General features: G+C 38.6%; 1 protein-coding gene across 4 annotated transcripts in view; it reads right to left on the bottom strand.

Annotated features, from left to right (window-relative positions):
* LOC124160604 overlaps positions 1 to 15,797 on the bottom strand; it is a 56,542-nt gene extending 40,745 nt beyond the window's left edge. The window contains exons 1-2 of one of the 4 annotated variants that reach the window (XM_046536490.1): positions 13,673 to 15,797; positions 146 to 246 (exon numbers count right to left, since the gene is read on the bottom strand). In XM_046536490.1, coding sequence (XP_046392446.1) covers positions 146 to 246; positions 13,673 to 13,751 — 180 coding nt within the window. In that variant the 5' untranslated portion in view covers positions 13,752 to 15,797. Of the gene's footprint in view, positions 1 to 145; positions 247 to 360; positions 487 to 13,672 lie in introns of those variants that run through there. The other 3 variants (XM_046536488.1, XM_046536487.1, XM_046536489.1) reach the window with 3 other exon arrangements.
* Between the last annotated feature and the right edge of the window lie 3,527 nt (positions 15,798 to 19,324).

The following is a 19,324-nucleotide window of genomic DNA, read 5'->3' as shown; positions in this document are numbered from 1 at the left end:
TTACTCTCCTTCCTTTGCAAATTTCAAGATGATAGCTTCAGTTTGACGCGAGCTATCAGTCAGCAAAACAAAACCGGTCGAGAAGGAGGCATGCTTCCTCTAATAGTAAATGATGATAACCCGTTAGAACAAGACAGCCACTCACCGATTTGCCCTTCTTCTCCAGGTATCCTTCCATCTTGGGGATGTCCTCCTCCACCTTATCCTCGACTGGCTCTGTCTGCTCCATCTCCTCGGTAACCGCCTCTGCGGAAGACGAGACTTCTTGTTGACACTGCACGTGGTGAGACCAAACACTATTATATGATTATATCGAGTCTGCGCCGGCCATGAAGGGGGTAAGACACAATGGGGAAACACCTCAGCCGCCCATGCCCGACAGTCACCGAGGCGCCGAAACCCGCTGAAGATTCACTTGTCCCGCATGTGGAACTGGCTATGCCCTTACGCGCTTACGCAGACAGACGAACACCAACACTGCCCGTTTCTTCCGCTTACCCCCCCAGCGTCGCATCGGTAGTCACTCCCCTCCAACGGTTTGGCTTCCCTCATCCCACTCGGGAGCCCTTCCCCTACCTCCCACTTGTTGTGCGCTGTCCCCATAGTGTTTCACGGGAAGCTAGTCTTTTTCTGCTGCTTCCTCCCCCTACTCTCTTTCCTTCTGTCACCCCCACCCCTTCCCTCACTCCCCTCCCGACAGGACGGTGGTGGAGCAGTGACGCAATTTCCCGCCACTGTCGCGCTCCCTGCTGCGGTGTAAAAACTTGTGCTCATCCAACTACTTCTCCACCCTTCCCCTTCATTATTTGGGCGGTACTGGGAAAACACGCGGAAAAGCCGGTCCATGGAAGAAGGAGGGGTCTTCTTAGACGGCCGGTCTTCTTAGAGTCATGAATGCTAATTTTTTGCTAATTTATTTGGATGCTTAAATTCTGGCAAATTTTATTCATAGATTGTCATACCATTCGTCAGGCATCAATCGCTCCTTCGCAATTTTTTATTATTGTCAATTATAATAGAGTTTGAAAAATAAAGAGACCCCTATAATAATTTACCCGAAATATAGCGGTACATATTTGCTAAGGTTTCGGAGTCGGGTATATTTAACGAAACTTGGCGACAAACCAATTCTATTAGTCCGCATTTTCCATCACCTTAAGGCCCGAACTCTTAAACAATAGCTAAATTGTAATTAATTATGTTTGTATAAATTGTTTATTATACTCTGAGAAAATGCTCCGTGTATATCATGCGAATGACAAAAAAGTTTCTTTCAACTATTAAAAAAAATATTCCTAAGCCAGAATTTATCGCATTTGGCAGAAGTGCTAAAATAGGTTTGAAAAAAATTTTAACAAAGCCCTTAATTTTTCGGAGGAAAGGAATTCCTATTTACCTATCTGTTCGGCAAAATATCTATTACTGAATTTATCATCTCTGTCGGCACTAAAAATATAGTGAGGTTCCAACATTATGATCTCCTCGTCTCTCTGAAAGATATCTAGAATGATCGCGGACTAGCTAGCCGTGTACCTTTACGGTGTCACCCACAAATGCACTAAAAGTGCGAACAAGAAGATAAATCAGAGCTAATTTTTCGTTATGAACTCATCGATGTTGAGATATTTTATCAGGCCAGTAAACGCTTAATTTATTACCACAATGTCAGGAAGAAACTTTGACCCAGAGCTGAACTGATAAAAAATAATTGAATTTTTTCGTTTCGAGAATCGAACAAATTTTGTCGACCTCATCTATTCTGTGCATAGCTAGAATAAAAAATGAAATAAATGCTGTTGAATAGCCTTTTAGCAGCTATGTATACAATTTATCTCTTATACTCAATACGTGTAATAAATACGTAATAAATTTTCAGTAGATTAATGTGACGGCTCTCTGTATTAGGTCAGTTAGCTCTACAGTCCGAATTTTTCTTTGATAAGGCTCAGAGATAATTAATTCCTATATATTACCAAATAAGCGATCGAATATAAAAACAAAATCATGTCGAAAATGCGATTAAGTATTAAAATTTAAAATTTTTACACAGAACTCTTGTCGATTCATCCCTTGGGATATTAAAACGAATAGCATGCCCGAAATCTCGATACTTGCTGAGCATGCTGTGTTCAGTCAATTGACAAAAGGTAGTTTAACGAAGATAATCTTAGTTCCTTTCTAAAATTATTGTAAACGACAGTTTCATTATAAATGTATTATAACTATTTCCAACGGAAATTGAATGCGAAAGAAGCAACATTCAAGCATTCTGCTTGACACCACATGTGTGAGTACTATTTTTTCATCCTGCAATTTCTACGGTACTGCTACCACTGGTCGGAAAATCCTCCCCACCGGTTCGAATGATTTTTATGCATTATCTGAAACGAGTGGCTGTGCGTGGTATGGACGCACTTTACTCCAAATCCGCGTATTGTATATGTGGAGATGAGTGGACTTAGTTCATATTGAAATTAGGAGTACAATTTTCCATAAATCTAACTTTAACTCGACCCAGGTCATGATCTCAAAAATGACATGATGTCAAGGTTACAGAATTGTCACGGTTTCTATGTGACTGCATCATTGTCAGCAGTGGTGTAACTATGAGAGGATAGATCCCCCCAAAGCCTTCAGAGAAATTAGAAAAATATTTGAAATTGTTGTCCAGTTTTGACGTGTGATATCTGCATCTGCTTAAAGTTAAATTTTTAGTGCTAAACTGATGTAAAATGAATTACCAGGCATGTCAATATTAAAAATATTTTCCTGACCCCGTAGCCTGAGGGGGGGAGGGGGAGGGAATTTGCCACCCCAGGCCATCCCATCCCACCAAAGCATATTTCTAGTTACTCTACTGATTGTCAGGGTAGCATCAGAACGTGGGCCGAATTAAAAGGTATTTTTGTGAAAATTTCACCCATTTCCGATTTCTCCTTCATCTCATCATCCTTCGTCATCTAGGGAAAAAATTATAAATCACGAAGAAATTTTCCGTGTGTGCTATCGCTTGTAGTCAGGCTTAATACGATATGAAAAAATTCTAGTTTATTATGTAGTAGTTGAAATTCTTCGCCAAAATTATTACATCGGGATATTCCAATGGAGGGTTGCCCAACACATAATATTTTCTCTTTCCTCACGCCAATGTTTCGCTTAATTATTTAAGTTACATCAGGCTTCATATTATACTACATCATGTGATGCTGTGAAAAAAGCTGAAAAAAGTCGTTTTAAGGTTGTCGACAGCTCTCCACTTCTCTCTTGCCATCTTCATCATTTCCGTATATTTCCTCCGCATCCCGTATCCTCCAACATCTGCTTTCAACATTCCAGTCTAGGCCTTCCTAAATCTCCTGCCTACCACCATTCCTTCAATCAGTGGCGGATACTTAGGGGGAGCGCGACTCCCCTTGCGGGGCCGCCCGCTTTTCCGAATATTGCAGTGCCTCAATTTTAAATTTTTTATATCATAATATGGCATTTCTTGTATATGGGTATAATCAGTTTTAATAAAACTTTATTAAACTTTGCATGTGACTTGATTATTTTTTATTAGGATAAAAGTAAAGGTAGTTCAAGAAATCTTTCGTGCTCCACCCTTATGTTTTTTCTCTATCCGCCATTGCTTTTAATGTTCTATCAGTCTTCACTAATCCCTCATACCGCAGTTTATGTCCAATCCATCCATACCAACTTCATTTTAAATTTATCCACAGGTTCTGCTTTTCCTTCACTAAACTCAAAACTTATGTATTGGTCACTCTCTCTGCTCAACTTATTTTGCACATCCTCGTAGAGCACCACAAACGACATAAGGGAAATTTAATCCTCAAAATGACATAAGAGGAATTGGAACTGATACATGAGTATATATAGGGGCAGAAGATCCCCAGGATTGGGTCTTATCCGGAAGGGCCAAAGAAACCCTGGAGTCATTGATAGGGGGAGTGATATTGAAAAATTTGGATGGGGATAAAGATAACCGGCGTAATGGTTGCGATGAATGAAAAGAGGTTATATGGCGAGGTGAAGAAATAAAATCGGAGAATGAAGACATACTGGTGGATAGAACAAAGGCGTCAGCTTGATTGTGAACCTAACCCAGCTAAATCACATTCTTAGATGATTATGTAGGCTGGCAAGGTTCGTATATAAAGATATCTTCCTCTTAGATTTTAGTTTCCAAAACAATTTGATGCGATGAGTACAAATCAAAAGGCAGAACTGCGCTCTTAGGCCAGGATATATTAAAATGTTCTGGCTTAAATGTGGAAAAATAGCCGTTTATTCCGTATTTGCGGAGGTCAATGCTGCTAGCAGATAAGCATTCCTCCAATTTTTCTAGAAAAATCACTCAATTTTTCTATCTACAGTCTTGAAAGAAATAATTTGACTTCCCTTCGTTCAACATAGTTTTCATGGGGTAAACAAAAACCTTCACATATTTTCACCTAATGTTTGATTAGTATTAATGGAGCGCAGCGACGTGCAGTTGTTGTTACACTACCAGTGACGTGCGGTCTGGGAGACCCCAATTAAACAAAAATTCATAAAACGTTGCAAAGTCATTTTTATTGCTTAGTTTAGTGTTTCATTGACTTCTCAACTATTATAAAACTTATATTTAATATTATGCATACCCAATACGAACCAACTTTTCACTAAAAATTGTTATTTGAAAGAGAGATCTCTAACCCTCTAATCTCACGTGAGATTAGAGCGATTGGGTCGAGTCAAATCTCACGATATTTCATCAAAGGGAGGTTACAAAAAACGCCAAATTCACCTCACGTTATTTAATGGACGCCACCTAATAATAACGCCTATTTTGTGCGTCATCATATCTCCGATTATGGGAGTGCATTTGGAATATTCCGGGTATAAAAATTTCTGGAAGACACGCGTCGCGTGTCACGTGTCGTCCCAATAAATAATTTTCCAGTGAAAATTTACCAAGGTTGTGTATTTTAATTTCAACATGGATTTTCACAAAGTAAAAGCCGAATATATTGAATTCATAGAGGTGAACACCGTTTAACTCGTGATTGCGAGAGGCATAAACCTAGGAAAGAAATATTTCGTAGAAAAAACACCTTTAAGTTATAGAAAGAAATTCCTGAGTCACGTCGGCAGTTATAAGTAGAGATTGTTCATCTGTGATACGTGTCGCCTTCTTGACGCATTTTTCATGAAAGTCATCAGAGTTTATTATTACGCACGTGCATTCTGCGTAAAAAGCGCAGTACACTTCATTTCTATGAAAATATTTTTATTAATTTTCGTTATATTGTGAATCACTGCAATAAAAGAGAATCATTTTTATATATTTTTTTCAGTTTTCCTACTAGTTGCTAATGCACCAATACGTCCCTTGGGCCAAGGCCATTGCCAGAAAATTATCAGGGGGCTTTCATTGGGAGGGGTACATTTTCTGGGGTCGAGTTGATCTTGAGGGGGGGGGGGGGGCATTTCTTGAGTACTTCTGGGAGGGTATTGGAACCCCAGGCCTCACCCTCTAGGTACGTTTTTGCCTTGGGCAAAATTCACATAGTATACTCCCCACTCTGGCGAGATTCCGTTATTTTATGGCAACAAATGGTGTACAATTATGCTTTATGTGGTGTAAGGTACCCATAATTAAAATACTTGTCCACTTTTCCTCAAATATAAATACGTAATAATATAAATTTATATCGGGTTTAATAAAAAATATAAATATATGGAAAAGTGTAACGAAATTTCAATTATTTTCTTATAAAATTTAAAAATCTGTTGAGCATAAATCCCTTAAGGAGAATCGACAAGGAAGTCTACTTGGTACATTCAAGTACTCGTGAAGTATGATTTGTGAAATTAGTTTTTGCTTTAAATAGGCATGGAGTCATTGACGATTTAGCGTTATGGGAGGAAAGCCACGCAATAAGTCTAAGAGTTTCTCAAATACTCAACCAACTAATGCATAACTCTCCCTCCAACGCCTTCCTCTCAGCGTAAAACGCTCCTCAAGATAAATATTTTTCGGCCAGGGAATGCAAAACTTCACGTGATTAGCAATTTTATGCCAATTACTAAACTAAATATGCATGTGAACATGAACAGAGCAATCAGTGGACGAGAAATTTCATGTTCCCCGAACACAGCTTTTTTAGACATGTTGAAGGGGAGATATTTGTTCAAATTTTTTGGTAACTTCTGCCTTCATGATTACAAATTTTTAAAAGTTTAAATCATCCAAGGCCGCGTTTTCTTAGACTCAACACTCCCTCAAATTACTTCACGAAAATTGCCCTCGCTGAAACACGATCCTTGCGGACTACGTAAAATCGGAGGATTTATGTAAGCCGCAAACCGTCTTCTATATTCAAGCAATTTAGGTAGAAATGGGTGTAGCGAGTAAATTGCGTGTAATTTAAGCACAATACAAGGTGTTTGCGTTATATAATAAGAATAAATCCATTTAAAGAAATTCTTTTGGAGAATTCACCACAAAAAAACTATTTGTCACCAAAGAATCATCCTTCAGCAACAACACATATCTGTTGGCGAGCTTTTCATACTTCGAACGCTTCCTGGAAGTGAAAAATCGAAACATCCCTCGGAACATGCCTGCAAGCCGCTTTCTCAGCATTCAGGGTTCGTGGTTACCGAACATCTGGCAAAAAAATAACGTCGTAATGATTCTTCAGCCTCCCTACAGACCCGGTCTCGCCTCGACAGACGGTTTTCTCTTTCCCAAAGAGAAAATCGCCCTCTTAATTCCGTCCTTGTTTAACTCCATGGCTTCAAAAATCCCCTCCCTGGACCACTTTTCCTCTGCCACTATTTACAAATCCTACTAAAAATACCATCAGAACAACTCACCACTGCCTAATCCATAAAGCCACTTCATATCTTGAAAAATTTTGTTTTCTGTTATTTATTCATTTATTGTGTTATCGTTTAGCTCTTATTTGTGTACGTAAACAGCCAATGTAAAAGCCCTTGTGCCGTTTTTGGTGGTGAAATATATAAATAAATAAATTATTATCAGAATAGCCCAGGCGAAGAGAGCATTTCACGAAAAGAGAGATCTATTTAGTGCGGGAAATTTAAGCATAGAAGTATGGAAATAATTTATCAGAACTTGCATTTGGAGTATACTTCTCGACGTAAGTGGGGCACGGTCAATGACAGCGGCAGAGAAATCAAGGGTAGTAATAATATTTAATAATAAGGATTAACAAGGATAAGGCATAACAAGGATGGAGACCTTCGAAATGTGGTGTCGCAGAAGGATAATGCGGATCAAATGGATCGAGCGGTTAAGTAACGAGGAAGTCATAAAAAGAGTGGGGGAGAAGAGAAGCTTCATAAAAATCTTGATAAGAAGACGGAACAACCGTATGGGACATATCTTGAGACATTATGGCCTAATGAATACTATCATCGAGGGACAAGTAGGTGGCAAGATCAGACCTCGAACAAAATTTATGAAATAAATAAAGAAGGGTGTGAAAGAGAAGACATTCGTAGGTGTGAAAAGATTAGCTGATAGGAGAATTGGGTGGAGAGCTGCGTAAAACTTCCAATATACAATCTTAGAATTCTTGACTAGTGACAATGTTGATGATGTATAAGAGCATGAAATATGCATGGAAGCTTACCGCGAGTGGATGGTCTTAATTGGCAATTCCTATTCACCCATGAAGTAAGGAGAGTAGGTAGAAGATAACATGCGAGCTACCCATGGTGTCTTGTTAGGGGAAGGTCATTGCCGACGGCTGTACTTGGACATACAACTCCTACCTTCCTTTAACGGCGCATCGTTTACGAGTGATGAACTAGCTTCGCGTGTTTTTGATCGCAGTCAGTAACATTACTTATCTTTAACGGTGACATTATTACATCGTGGAATGCCTTTCTACCTCTTTGACCCTTTCTATTCTTCTATAGTAAATATGACTCTCAACAGCCCCAAATTAACTTACGACTTATGTTTTTTTTAACGATACTAATATCCCTATACTAGTTTTTTTATTCTTCCTTCGCCATCATTTCAATAAGTAATGTATGGTGAGCCTCATAAATACTATTTGATGATTGCAATATTGAACGCGGGGAGGTCGAAAGAAATCTAATGGTTTCCACAAAATACTATTTAAAAAATACAGCCGTTTACTGTGACCACTAACAAAGGCGGATTTAGGGTGGGGGGAACGTGCCCCTCCCCCCAGATGCTCAAAAAATAGACAAAATCTTTTATACGGTTATCATTACGTTCGTTTTGTTTTGTGTAATACGGAACCTCAATCATTTACTTTTATATTAATAACTTACACATTAAAATAAAGAGAATATTTCGTACATTAATCTTTATCTTGTTTTTCAATCTCAAGTATGAGGTGATCGTTAGCCTGTCATACCCTTGTGCCTTCCCCCAGAAAAAATCCTGGATCCGCCTCTGGCCTCATTTCTCCCATTCTTGAATGCGTTCGATGTTTTGGTGAAAAAACTTCATTCCTTCCCCTTTAGGTGAAAAACAATTGATTGCAAAAAATTCCTCCGATTACAAATAATATGCGACTCGGAGCTGCGAGAAAAAGGGAGAGAAGAGAGAAAATACAATGTCTGTTTTATAGTTTTTGAATAAAATGCGTTGAATTGTCAAAAAAATATTATGTATTATATACCATTTTGTGGGAATGAGGACTATGGGCTAAATGCGGTAATTGATTCGGGAGGAGAAGTATAACGATATTCACTTAAAGATATTTATACCTAGTATTTTTTATAATTACCCGGCAATCGGATGTGTTTTTTGTTTGGTGAATTTGTACCTAAGGGGATCGGGCTGTTGTGTTGGCTAGAGTGTCGGCTCCCCACCCCGTGGGCCCGGTTTCAAATCACGGCAGAGGCTGTGGCAGACTGCAAGATCCCAGCTTGTGTGCTTTGTAGAAGGCATATCAAGTACAGCACTCCGTCCGTCGGACGGGGCGTTAAGTCATGGTCCCCTTAGCGAATTTATCTAAGGCTAACACAGACTCCGGGTTCCTCTCCACCCTTCCTACGCTACCCTTCCCGTATGGTGCAAATGGCCTTAGCTGCCTGTCGCCTCCTCCAAATACCAAACTATACTATTTACAATAAATATATACTCAAGTTATTGGTCTCTTTTTTCTTATTTAGCGATTTTATTCCTTCCCCCTTGTGATACGGAAGTACGTCTGCGGTCGAAAGGTCGCGACTCTTTATGAAGGGAGCTTGGTTTTGTGTTATGCAACGCAGAGAATAATCCCAATCTGATTCATTATCGACTTAGCCTCGGCCTAAGTTGACCTTGTATGTAAACGTATTGGCTTACTCGATGTCCGCACGACCGAGATAACTAAATGGTGCAACGTGGAAAACGAAAGTGATGAAATATTTCCCGCTACCAGTTGCAAAGAAAATTGCGGATGAGGAACCATTATTAGCTCAATATTAAAGTCCAACTTGAGGTCCGGGGCCCAAAAAAAAGTTTGGACCAAAACTTGAATATAATAGATTTTCAAGTTTTAAGTTGAATATTTTATTCATTAATTAATCGTGGAATCCCATTTTATTGAGATTAAAAATAATAGAACTCCTTCATTTCATCCAAATTCTCAAGATATTTCCGGCTGATATGGAGTAACCTGATTGTTTTGACTGTTAATTGTTGCATTGTAACGGCTTTATTCTTATTCACTCAAAATAATTCATTCACCCCGATGACAATGGGCGACTCGTCCGTTTATATGTTGGTGATTAAAAAAAAACAATATCAATTGGTGGAAATCTCGAGAAGACTTCGCAAAATTATATATACCACTTTTAAATTTTTTTTTTAGAAATCATCTTTCAAGTTGATAAAAATCGACCGAGAGTTGACAAACTTTAAAAGCATGCATTCAGAATGGCCTATTACGAGGCATCTGCAATGAGAGAATAAGTTGATTTTCCTCTTGATAATGATATGGGAGTGTTGAAACCGGTCGAGGTTATACCGGATAAAGCTGTGCGGAGTAGACAAAGTTATCAATATATTAATTTACCCGCGAGAAAATTCCACGAAGTTATCTCGCAAAAGATTGAAGAGATCCGTGGCACTTAATTTTCATCTTTTATTCCCTGTTGGGAATATTGCACAGGGATCTCATTGCAGAGTGCAAATTGTGTGTGTTTGCAACCGTTGACTTATTTCAAAGCATGATGAGAAATCACAAATTAGAGGCTCTTACTTGGAAAAAATGACAATAGATTCCTACAACGACGCATTAAGGGTATTAATTCCAGGGAATAATTTATAAACCAATATTTATACAGCCAGTTTAATTTAGTTTTGTGCACTTTGTGCCGAACGGAGGAATCAGTGGACTTAGATTTTGGTTTCACCTCGGAATAAAATAAGCAAAAATACTACCGACGTGCACATACATCAGATACCTCTTATTTAAATACTGAAGCTTGCCAAGTGTAATAACAATGGTCCTTTCTTTACTATTGCTCGAACCTTCTGTTTGATGGGTAATAAATTGACGATAATGATAATTCTAAGTTGCCATGAAGTCACAGATATTGTAACCAATCTCAATCTCACATTTTATCAAAATATTCTCATGACTCAAACGAGGAAATACGCACGCTTATTTCCTGCCTTTAATGATGAATCGAAATATTTTAGGGTTTCATTTGTAATTGACCGAGAGAATGAGTACAACATATGCACTATCTCATTTAAAGGAAAAGGCACGTTCTCTCTCTTGCATCGCCTCGAAAAGAGAAATGATTCACCAAAGTATCTTTAAGCATACTTATTTTTCATGGTCGAATATGTTCAATTCATGCCCAATATATAAGCTAGTTTCCTCACTGTGGGTTAAATTCTTAGAATCCTTTTTAAATTGGCGAGAAAACGAGACGCTTACATTATCTCGATAATTAAAATGCTGAAGCTAAAAGAATTTATAAAATAAGTGTGCTAAATTTATTGGTTTTCTTATGCTTTACCAGTTTCCACCAAAGTCATTATATCTTTCACCAACTAGGTAAACTCATGTTTTGTTCTCATCTTCAAAAATAAGAACTAATTGCACGGGTATTTAAAACTTGTAAAAGTTAGTCCTTAGTCCTGTTAAATACATCGGGTGTGAGAATACATTATCATTTTGTCAACTCAAAGAGAATTATTCATCGTTTTTTGCGTCACCGAGAGAGTATTCTGTGATCGAAATACTAGTATTTAATTACTTTCTTGGAATTGAAGTATATTTTCCTTCGATAAGTTGAATAAATGGTATTTTCTACCTCCGCATAGTTATAGTTAAATTTTTCCGTTCAAAAACTTCTTTTTCTTGAAATACCGATTTTTAAGGAAAAGATTGCAAAATACAGAGCTGCAATTAAAACCAATCTTTCGTTTTGAGCTTAAAATTTCAAACCTTTCTTTGAAAAATGGAAATTACTCGATCATCAACCTCATTTTTCTTAAACAATTTATTAGCTTTTCGTGGTTCTTTTCTTGCAACTGTTTACGTAAAACCATATCGTTCTCTCAAATTGTAAACAAATAACAATGGCCCTGAAATTTAATGGAAAATCAGTGATATAGCAATAATATTTTTCAATGACGTGGTGCTGTTCCGTTTCAACTCATAACAATGGAGCTTTACAAATGATGTAAGCATTCACTCGAGCTAGGATCAGTCATAGTCACGTGGCTTGACGTGGATGAAACTAATACTGTCGCAACTTCATTTGAATGCGTTCATAGCCTGGCCATGTGAATTTTTACCCTTTTTATTATGGTTTGTAAACGTTCCACAAAAAAATTTCTGTCATCACCTTTAAGAAACTCATGACCTGAGTAAATTAATTACTCAGATTGGCTTAAACCCGATTTTTGTCTTAATTATTTAATTTGCTGATCCGGCTTTAAATTTTAAAATAAACACAGCAGAAAAGGCACTGCTAATCCAATGTAAGATGAAAATAATATTGTTTTATTGAAGATATGATCCAGTGAACCAAAAAATATGAAAATAATGAGGTGTAATTTTTCAGAAAAATAACTTTTATTCCGACCCGATGATTGAATCATCGTCAGGATGGTGCGATAATGTAGTATACCTGATCAATCTGAAATTTATGTAATATTTATATACCCGGGTTGAAATAAAAGTTAATTTTGTGGCAAATCGCACCTTATTATATGCTCCAAGGTATGACAGAAACTATCAATTTAAAGAAATATTTTGCTGAACTGATGGGCATAGGATTTTTTCCCCGAACAATTAAGGGCTAAGACAAAGGCTAGGTGGAACTTAGCACACGCATTTCCTGATCATTGTTTTTGTTAACTACTGGCATCACCCGCCACACACCAATTCAGCCGGCTTGCGGGGTATTATGTGGATGTAGACGTTACCTATTCTAAAATGGACAACTCTCGGATTATGTAAATAAGAAAAAATATCCATGTGTTGGCGGTTCAAGCCAATTGTGAAGGGGGGCCAACATAGCGTGAGGTACACCCAAAAAGGAATCGCGGAGTCCGCAGAAATATGGACGTCACTTCGGCGTGTTATAATCATAATGCAATATTAATCAGAACATCACAATCGTCAAACCTTCAAAATTGTAAATGCTTTCCGAAAGCCATTTTGACTGGTGTAAGATAAGACCCAATGGGGGAAAGACAGCTACAGTTCTTATAAGGCCTGGTTACATGGTATATTAACACACACGATTTAATGTCTAAATGTATGAACGCGTGAATGAACGCGAAAATGCACCGTATAACCCAACTTGTACAAATGATGTACAGGAAATAAAAACTTTTCTAATTTGGTTCATGCATTCGTACATGTTCCGTTCCGATCCACAAAAATCATCCGTGCAAACAGACATTAACTCCTGCATTTTAATGTACCGCGTAACCAGGATTTTGGACACTCCCTTGCCACCATCACTGTGTCCATGGAAATCATGGGCGAATATGATTACGGGGTCCTGGGAGCACCCCTCCCCCGAAATGGAAAAAAATAATCTGAATAAATATAAATATAATGCGTGTGAGAAAGTAGTGATAATGAAAAAGAGAGAGAGAGAGAGAAATTGCAAAAAATGATAAAATAATAATAATAACTATAATACTAATGAAATGACATTTTAAAAATGTGTCATTCCAATCTTATGTCATTAATATATCAATATTTATTTTTGTATTAAGAATTTCTTCTTATAAATTTCTGTTTCTCACGAACAACATACACCCACAACAGAACACGTGCGCCATTTTAATGATCATTGTAAATTGGCTGATTGGGGTGAGCCAAGGCTCACCGTTTCAGCAACAAATCACTGCGACAGCGACCATGACGTGACTAGTAAAGTAGTGATACAAAGTTGATACCTTTTGAAAACAACAGTATTTTAAGAAGGAATCTACTAATTAATTATTTTTTTTACTTTCTTAATTGATCTACCAAAAACTAATGTAAAACATTTATTGCGATTGATAATAACTTATTATTAGTATTGCTCCCCTCCCGAAAAATATTATTTGTATTTGCCACTGATTGAAATACATAGTTATTGGTTTCCCTTTCGTTTAGAAAAAATTGTGGAAAATAAAAGTCCATTTCAGAGTATCGTTCGATTGGAAACTCACCTTCCTCGGTCAATCCACGTTTCTTCCCACAGCGAAGGCAATAGCAACAGAAACCCCGGTTCCCTCGAAAACAATTCATCCCTGGGCGAGCCACTCGCGCCGAATCCAATCACTTCGGGACGTCTTCTAAAACCAGCAATGGTGAAGCATCCAACAACTCCACACAACAGCAGGAAGTCGTCGCAGGAAATAAGGGAAGAACACTTTCCTATACGGCTCCTATATGGAAGCGTTAATGTTTCAGGACGGAATTAGAACCAGTCTCACTGTCTCCGGGACGATTTCCTTTCGGTGTTCAGCCGGGGACAAGCGAGGTTCATCTAAGGGTCTCTCTCCCCCGTCCCAAAACACTTTTGATCCGAAAATCACTGGAATTAGTCGCGGGGGCGTCGGTAAGCTTTATGGAGGATGCCCGCGTACACTTCGAGGGGAGAATGCCGGTGGGTGGCGGCTCTGAACCCTGCTGTAGTGTTGATGGATGGTGACTTAAACGAAGCGGGCGCGTGAAACTGGTTGTCTGCGGCTAAAGGATGCCTGATCACTGCGGAAGGAATAAAGTAGTGGCCCGCGGTAGGCCCAAGTGGTGAACACGAGAGTTGCGGTGAACACGTCTGTCATACTATTTGGGGAAAACTCATGAATCTATTCCTTTTATACGATACCGACCCACGCTTTCCGCTGTCTCTCATCCTGTTTTTTCGCCCAATATCATAGTTGTATGATTAATCACCTATGGGTTATTGGTTTTCCACGTGGTAAATACGTCGCCGACTCCATAACAAAGGATGTTATTTTGGCACGAGGTCAATTTCCGCTATGCAAGAGACGGACGTCTCTTCGTAAACAACAGCAAATAATACCCTAGCGATTATAGTTTTACTGCGCCCTCATTGGACTTTATTTTTAAAACATCAATCCCGAGAATGCTCAGGCGAGCAGAATTCTCATTAAAAATTCCTATTGGGTTGGGCAGGAAATTCTCTGATGGTGTAATTTTATGCACGTACGGATTTGTTTCTATTTCATGCAATAAGTACGACACAAACTACGTAAACAGCGTTCTTAAGTTTATCACACGGTCACTTTATCCACAAACTCTTATGCAATTGCTTTCTTTCTAGTAATTTTGTTTTTTCAAACCGCAACGCAATTTAGTTCAACTCCCATAATTAGTTTTTACTCACAGCGAACTTCCCTTGTGTCGTTAAAGGTATGAACTATAAATTTATAGTGAAACATACTTCGAGTCCTGCGACTTAATGTGTCACATTGTCTGTTTCCTCACCTCACTCAATATGAACGTCGCACGTGCTAAGTCAGTATTTATATGACTCACGTTCGAATATGCACTAGTGCTTCAGCAAAAACAATTCCACGGTGTTGAGTAATCCTTATGATCACCTCCACATTTTGCACAAATTGCGTCGACCACAGGCAGAGCATATGCAAAAATGTTAAAATATATTTGTATCCAGTATTAAACGGCTCGATTTTAATTGAAATATCACCCTCCGTTCTGCCAGAACTCAGTGTCACAAAAAATATTTAGATCGCTGGTGGGATTGCAATGTTATCAGCTGTCACCTAACGTTAATGCTATTTTCTGGTCCTGCAAAAATAAGTGTACTGGGTACTTGAGCTTCAATGTCCGTCTATCTCGTATCACAGTTTTCACTCACTGCTCTCACTCTGTTTTCTCCTTTTCACTGTTAATCACTGTTCTCTCACTACAAAACGAGCCACAATAACGATTCTGATGACCGATGAACAACGATAGGAAAAGCGGAAGCAAGGACATGAACGGAAAAAGTGTGGTTCCACACTTATTAGTATTCCATGACGAAGCGGTGTGCATGTGACGATCCCCTTGCATGCTGCATGTTGGCGATTGATCACCCCCTGCCAAACACCGAACACCCTAGAGGTGGCTTGCAGGCTGTTATTTCGATGTAGATGTTAAAAGGGAGAAATTTCGACGCTCGTCTCTTTGGTAGGAGGATTGAACTTGGAAAGAAACTGTTCTTGATGTATTTTTGCGAGGTTTTAGACCTGCACCTTTTATTTTCCTCGCGCTTCACACGTGCCGTGCGTCGGTGTCGCGAACGGGAGCCGACTGGGAAACTGGTTGTGGACTGCCGAGGACGCCCGTCTGCACGTCGCGGCGGCGCCGGGAGGTGCGGGCTCCGCGTCCCGTGTTGGGCACTTCCATCCTCCCGCCCTTCCAGTGCGGTGTCGTATTCTCACTCTTGCCGGGGAAAGGGCGGGGACTTCATTCCACACGGGCGAGAAGTGACGGGATAACTCAGGGGACCCGGGTGAAGTTAATGGGTCCTTGAACGGTACCCTGAGGTACTGCTGTTGTTGACACAGCGGGGCGGCCGTTACGGACGTCCCCGGTGGGGAAACAAGGGGAAACACCTTGTAAATTTCCTTCCCGCGCTCCTCGGCGGAAACTGTGGCAATATTAGGCCTAGAAAAAATAAAATAGAAAAAAATACTTAGGAGTTTGCTCCGGGAAACGAATTATGCGTCATTTTCATGAAAATTTGGAACTAAGGTCTAAAAATGTGCTTCGGAGAGTGTGTTGGCCGGGAATGCATGAAGTTTATGTACTATGGAAGATCAGATCATATAAATAAAATAAGATAGATTGAGAGAGATTGTAGAACAGACGGATTCAGAATGTATTTTTTTCCACGATCAATAAGAGGTTAAAGCGGCAGAGTAAGAACTCATAAATAGATTAAATGACTTGTGGAGTAGCGCTCCAACTTATGTAAAACTCAATGCATGTTTCTGAATTTTATTATTATTTCCAAAAGCATATGATAGTATAATTTGTTAGTATGCGTGACTTTTTTTGTACCGCGTGGTGTTCATGTGGGAGTCCAATTGTATGCTGCATGCTGGTGATTGATCACCCCCTGCCAAACACCCTTGAGGTAGCTCGCAGGGTATTTTGTAGATGTAGATGTAACCGTGGCTTACAATTAGCCCAGGACTATCTCTATCCTCTCATATTCAAATAAACCTGGAAGTTGAATCATTGTGATGCCAATTCTATTTCATCGACTGCGGTCCAAAAATAAAGGCTTTCCATGCAAGATTTTCTAGAAATTTCATTGAAAATTCGCATTTTCATCCGTTTTATTTGGATAGTACTTGTCCAAACTCAGGAAAATTCTTGATTAATTTTGGAATATGTATGTAGTTCTGAAAGAAGAAAACTGAATTAAGGTGCATCACAAAACAGCAATTTTAATAAAAAATAGAACGTTGGCACGCCTTCTTACTGCGTTTTGAGTCATTAGCAAACGATCAGCAGAAAAAGAAGTAAAACCACGTTTTTTACACGAAAACGGCACTGCGATCGAAATCTCTAAATAGCACTTTGAATTATTCACATTCTGTGTGACCTAATTTTGCTTGTAGCCTCCAATATGCCACCTGAAAGAGCCCCAAAGTCCCCGCACAACCACGCTGGCATGGTTTTCCTGTCCAGTTTTCAGCGAAGGCTTTCCCGTAGCTTGCTCTCATAGGCTAGTAGAAAAAGAACCGTTTCCCCCGTGAGCAAACGGGATGAGCTGTTGACGGGAAAGAGGAAGAGAAATATGAGGAAATGGGAGCCCTTTAAGGGGAAATGCGTCACAATTCCCCGCAACGCGTATTATTTTTTCAATCTTTTGTCGCTTTGTCAACTTAGTGGCCTGACGGAAGGTGTGGATTCGTTGCAAAAAAAACTATGGAGTGTTGGGACGGATGTGCTCTGAACGAAGGGGAATTAACGGCGAGGTGTAAATTACTATAAATTAGTCGAAGTCTATATCTATATACTACTCCGCAAGCCAATGCACTAATGGTTTTCGTAATTCAAATGTTATGCAATTCTGGAGAAGTTGCCATGATTTGATACTATTTACTCCGAAAATTTCTTTTAAAATTATCAAAATTAACTCAAATGACAAAACGAAAGTGTCTTTTTATAATACATTGACATTAGGATAATTATTATTCAACTCTTAAGACGTGTATAATAATACGAAAACAGTGGGGTGTATGAACTGAAGTGTGATGATTGATATATTGGCCTGACTGGGAAGAGTTTTGAAACTATAATGCGTGAAAATAGGCTATTTTTTTAATACTCAGAGCGTTGTCACTTTTTGTCCACGACTGACTTAAACGAGTAAAATTGCTATTATTTCTGTTAACCTCTTTCTATCTTTTTGTATCACGCAGAGTCTTTGTCGCGGCTAAGCTTAATGTTACCGAGTGTGTCATTCAGGTTGCAGATGGTAGGTAGACCTTTTTGTATTGCCGACTTTATATTATTTACTTTATGCTACGCATGACTTAAGTATTTATCTCTTCTCTCTAATGCCTTTGAAGGGGTTGTAACGGATGGTCTGGGACGCAGTCCGATGGAAAGGAAAGGCTCTTAGTACATTTGGGGAGGGAATGAAATTCTCCGGTAATGGTAATGAATGCATAATTTGCCCAAATCCTGGATTAAGAATTACTGAATTATATAGATGCTAAAATAAGTAATGTAAAGAAAATAATCTTAACCCTTCCATGACTGTGCGGGATAACTCAGTTACCCCAATTCATGTTGATGTTAATGTTGTAAAAATTTTCTATTTTTTATTTCGTTCCATTGATATTATTTGTATTTGAGCTCAACCTTTTTGTCGTTAATTAGGCGGCAAATGATTTTTTTAACAGTTAAATCGTTTTTGAAAACTTCAATTTTTATTGGCGGGACAACTGAGTTACCCGGCACAGCTATTGGCGGGAAGAACAAAAATTGTTTGCTATATGAGTGCAGGGATAAAAGTTGAATTCAATAAATTTTATTGTAGTACAACTTCAATAATTCCACTATTCTACGTGGTGGCAAGTTTTGTATTTGTTTTTTTCACAGCGCGTTAGTCAATTTACAGTTACAATGGCAAAATATAAAAGATTCCTGCCATTTCGCCCAAAATCAATGTAAAAACGTAAATATAGCCTACAATGTATTTATAAATTATACACAAAAATATCGTATCTTTAAAAAAGAGCCATGGACATGAATTACAGGGAAGACTAATTATAACATTTAAATTATGAATTATAAATGGAGTACCACACAGTCGTTCGCGTAAGTTTTCTAGGCACAGTCACGGATGGGTTAAACCAGGAAATTGTCACGTTACGACACCTAGATGGTACTCCATGATTAGGATGCCTATACTCAATTTTTTATTTTGAAAACTCAGGTTTTAGCATCAAAAGTCATCCTCAAGTCATTTTGGCTAAATTTATATAAGATTCATATCTGGATGGATGCAAAAAAATTGTCTTTAGAAAATGAAATATTTCTTATTGTTTAGTGGAATGGCAGTCTTTCAATCTGTTGTGACTTCTTCTAAAGTAGTACGTAGGGTTACGAGAGAACTATAAACTTATCGAATGTTTCATTTGTTGTTGAAACGCTTTGGAAATGGCTTGATGAAGATACTGACTAATCCTGCAATCTGCATTGATTCCCGGGTCAAGTGAATGCTTGTATTCTTCTACTGTGGGTCAACCCTTCCTGGCATAGTACATACATTTCCAGACTCAAAAAGGGTACAGAAAATGTTATTTAAACATTTTACATGTACATGT

The sequence above is a fragment of the Ischnura elegans genome, chromosome 6 (assembly GCF_921293095.1).
Source record: "Ischnura elegans chromosome 6, ioIscEleg1.1, whole genome shotgun sequence".
Lineage (NCBI taxonomy): Eukaryota > Metazoa > Arthropoda > Insecta > Odonata > Coenagrionidae > Ischnura > Ischnura elegans.
The sequence above is the reverse complement of the archived record's forward strand: the minus strand, read 5'-3'. Positions and strand labels throughout refer to the sequence as shown.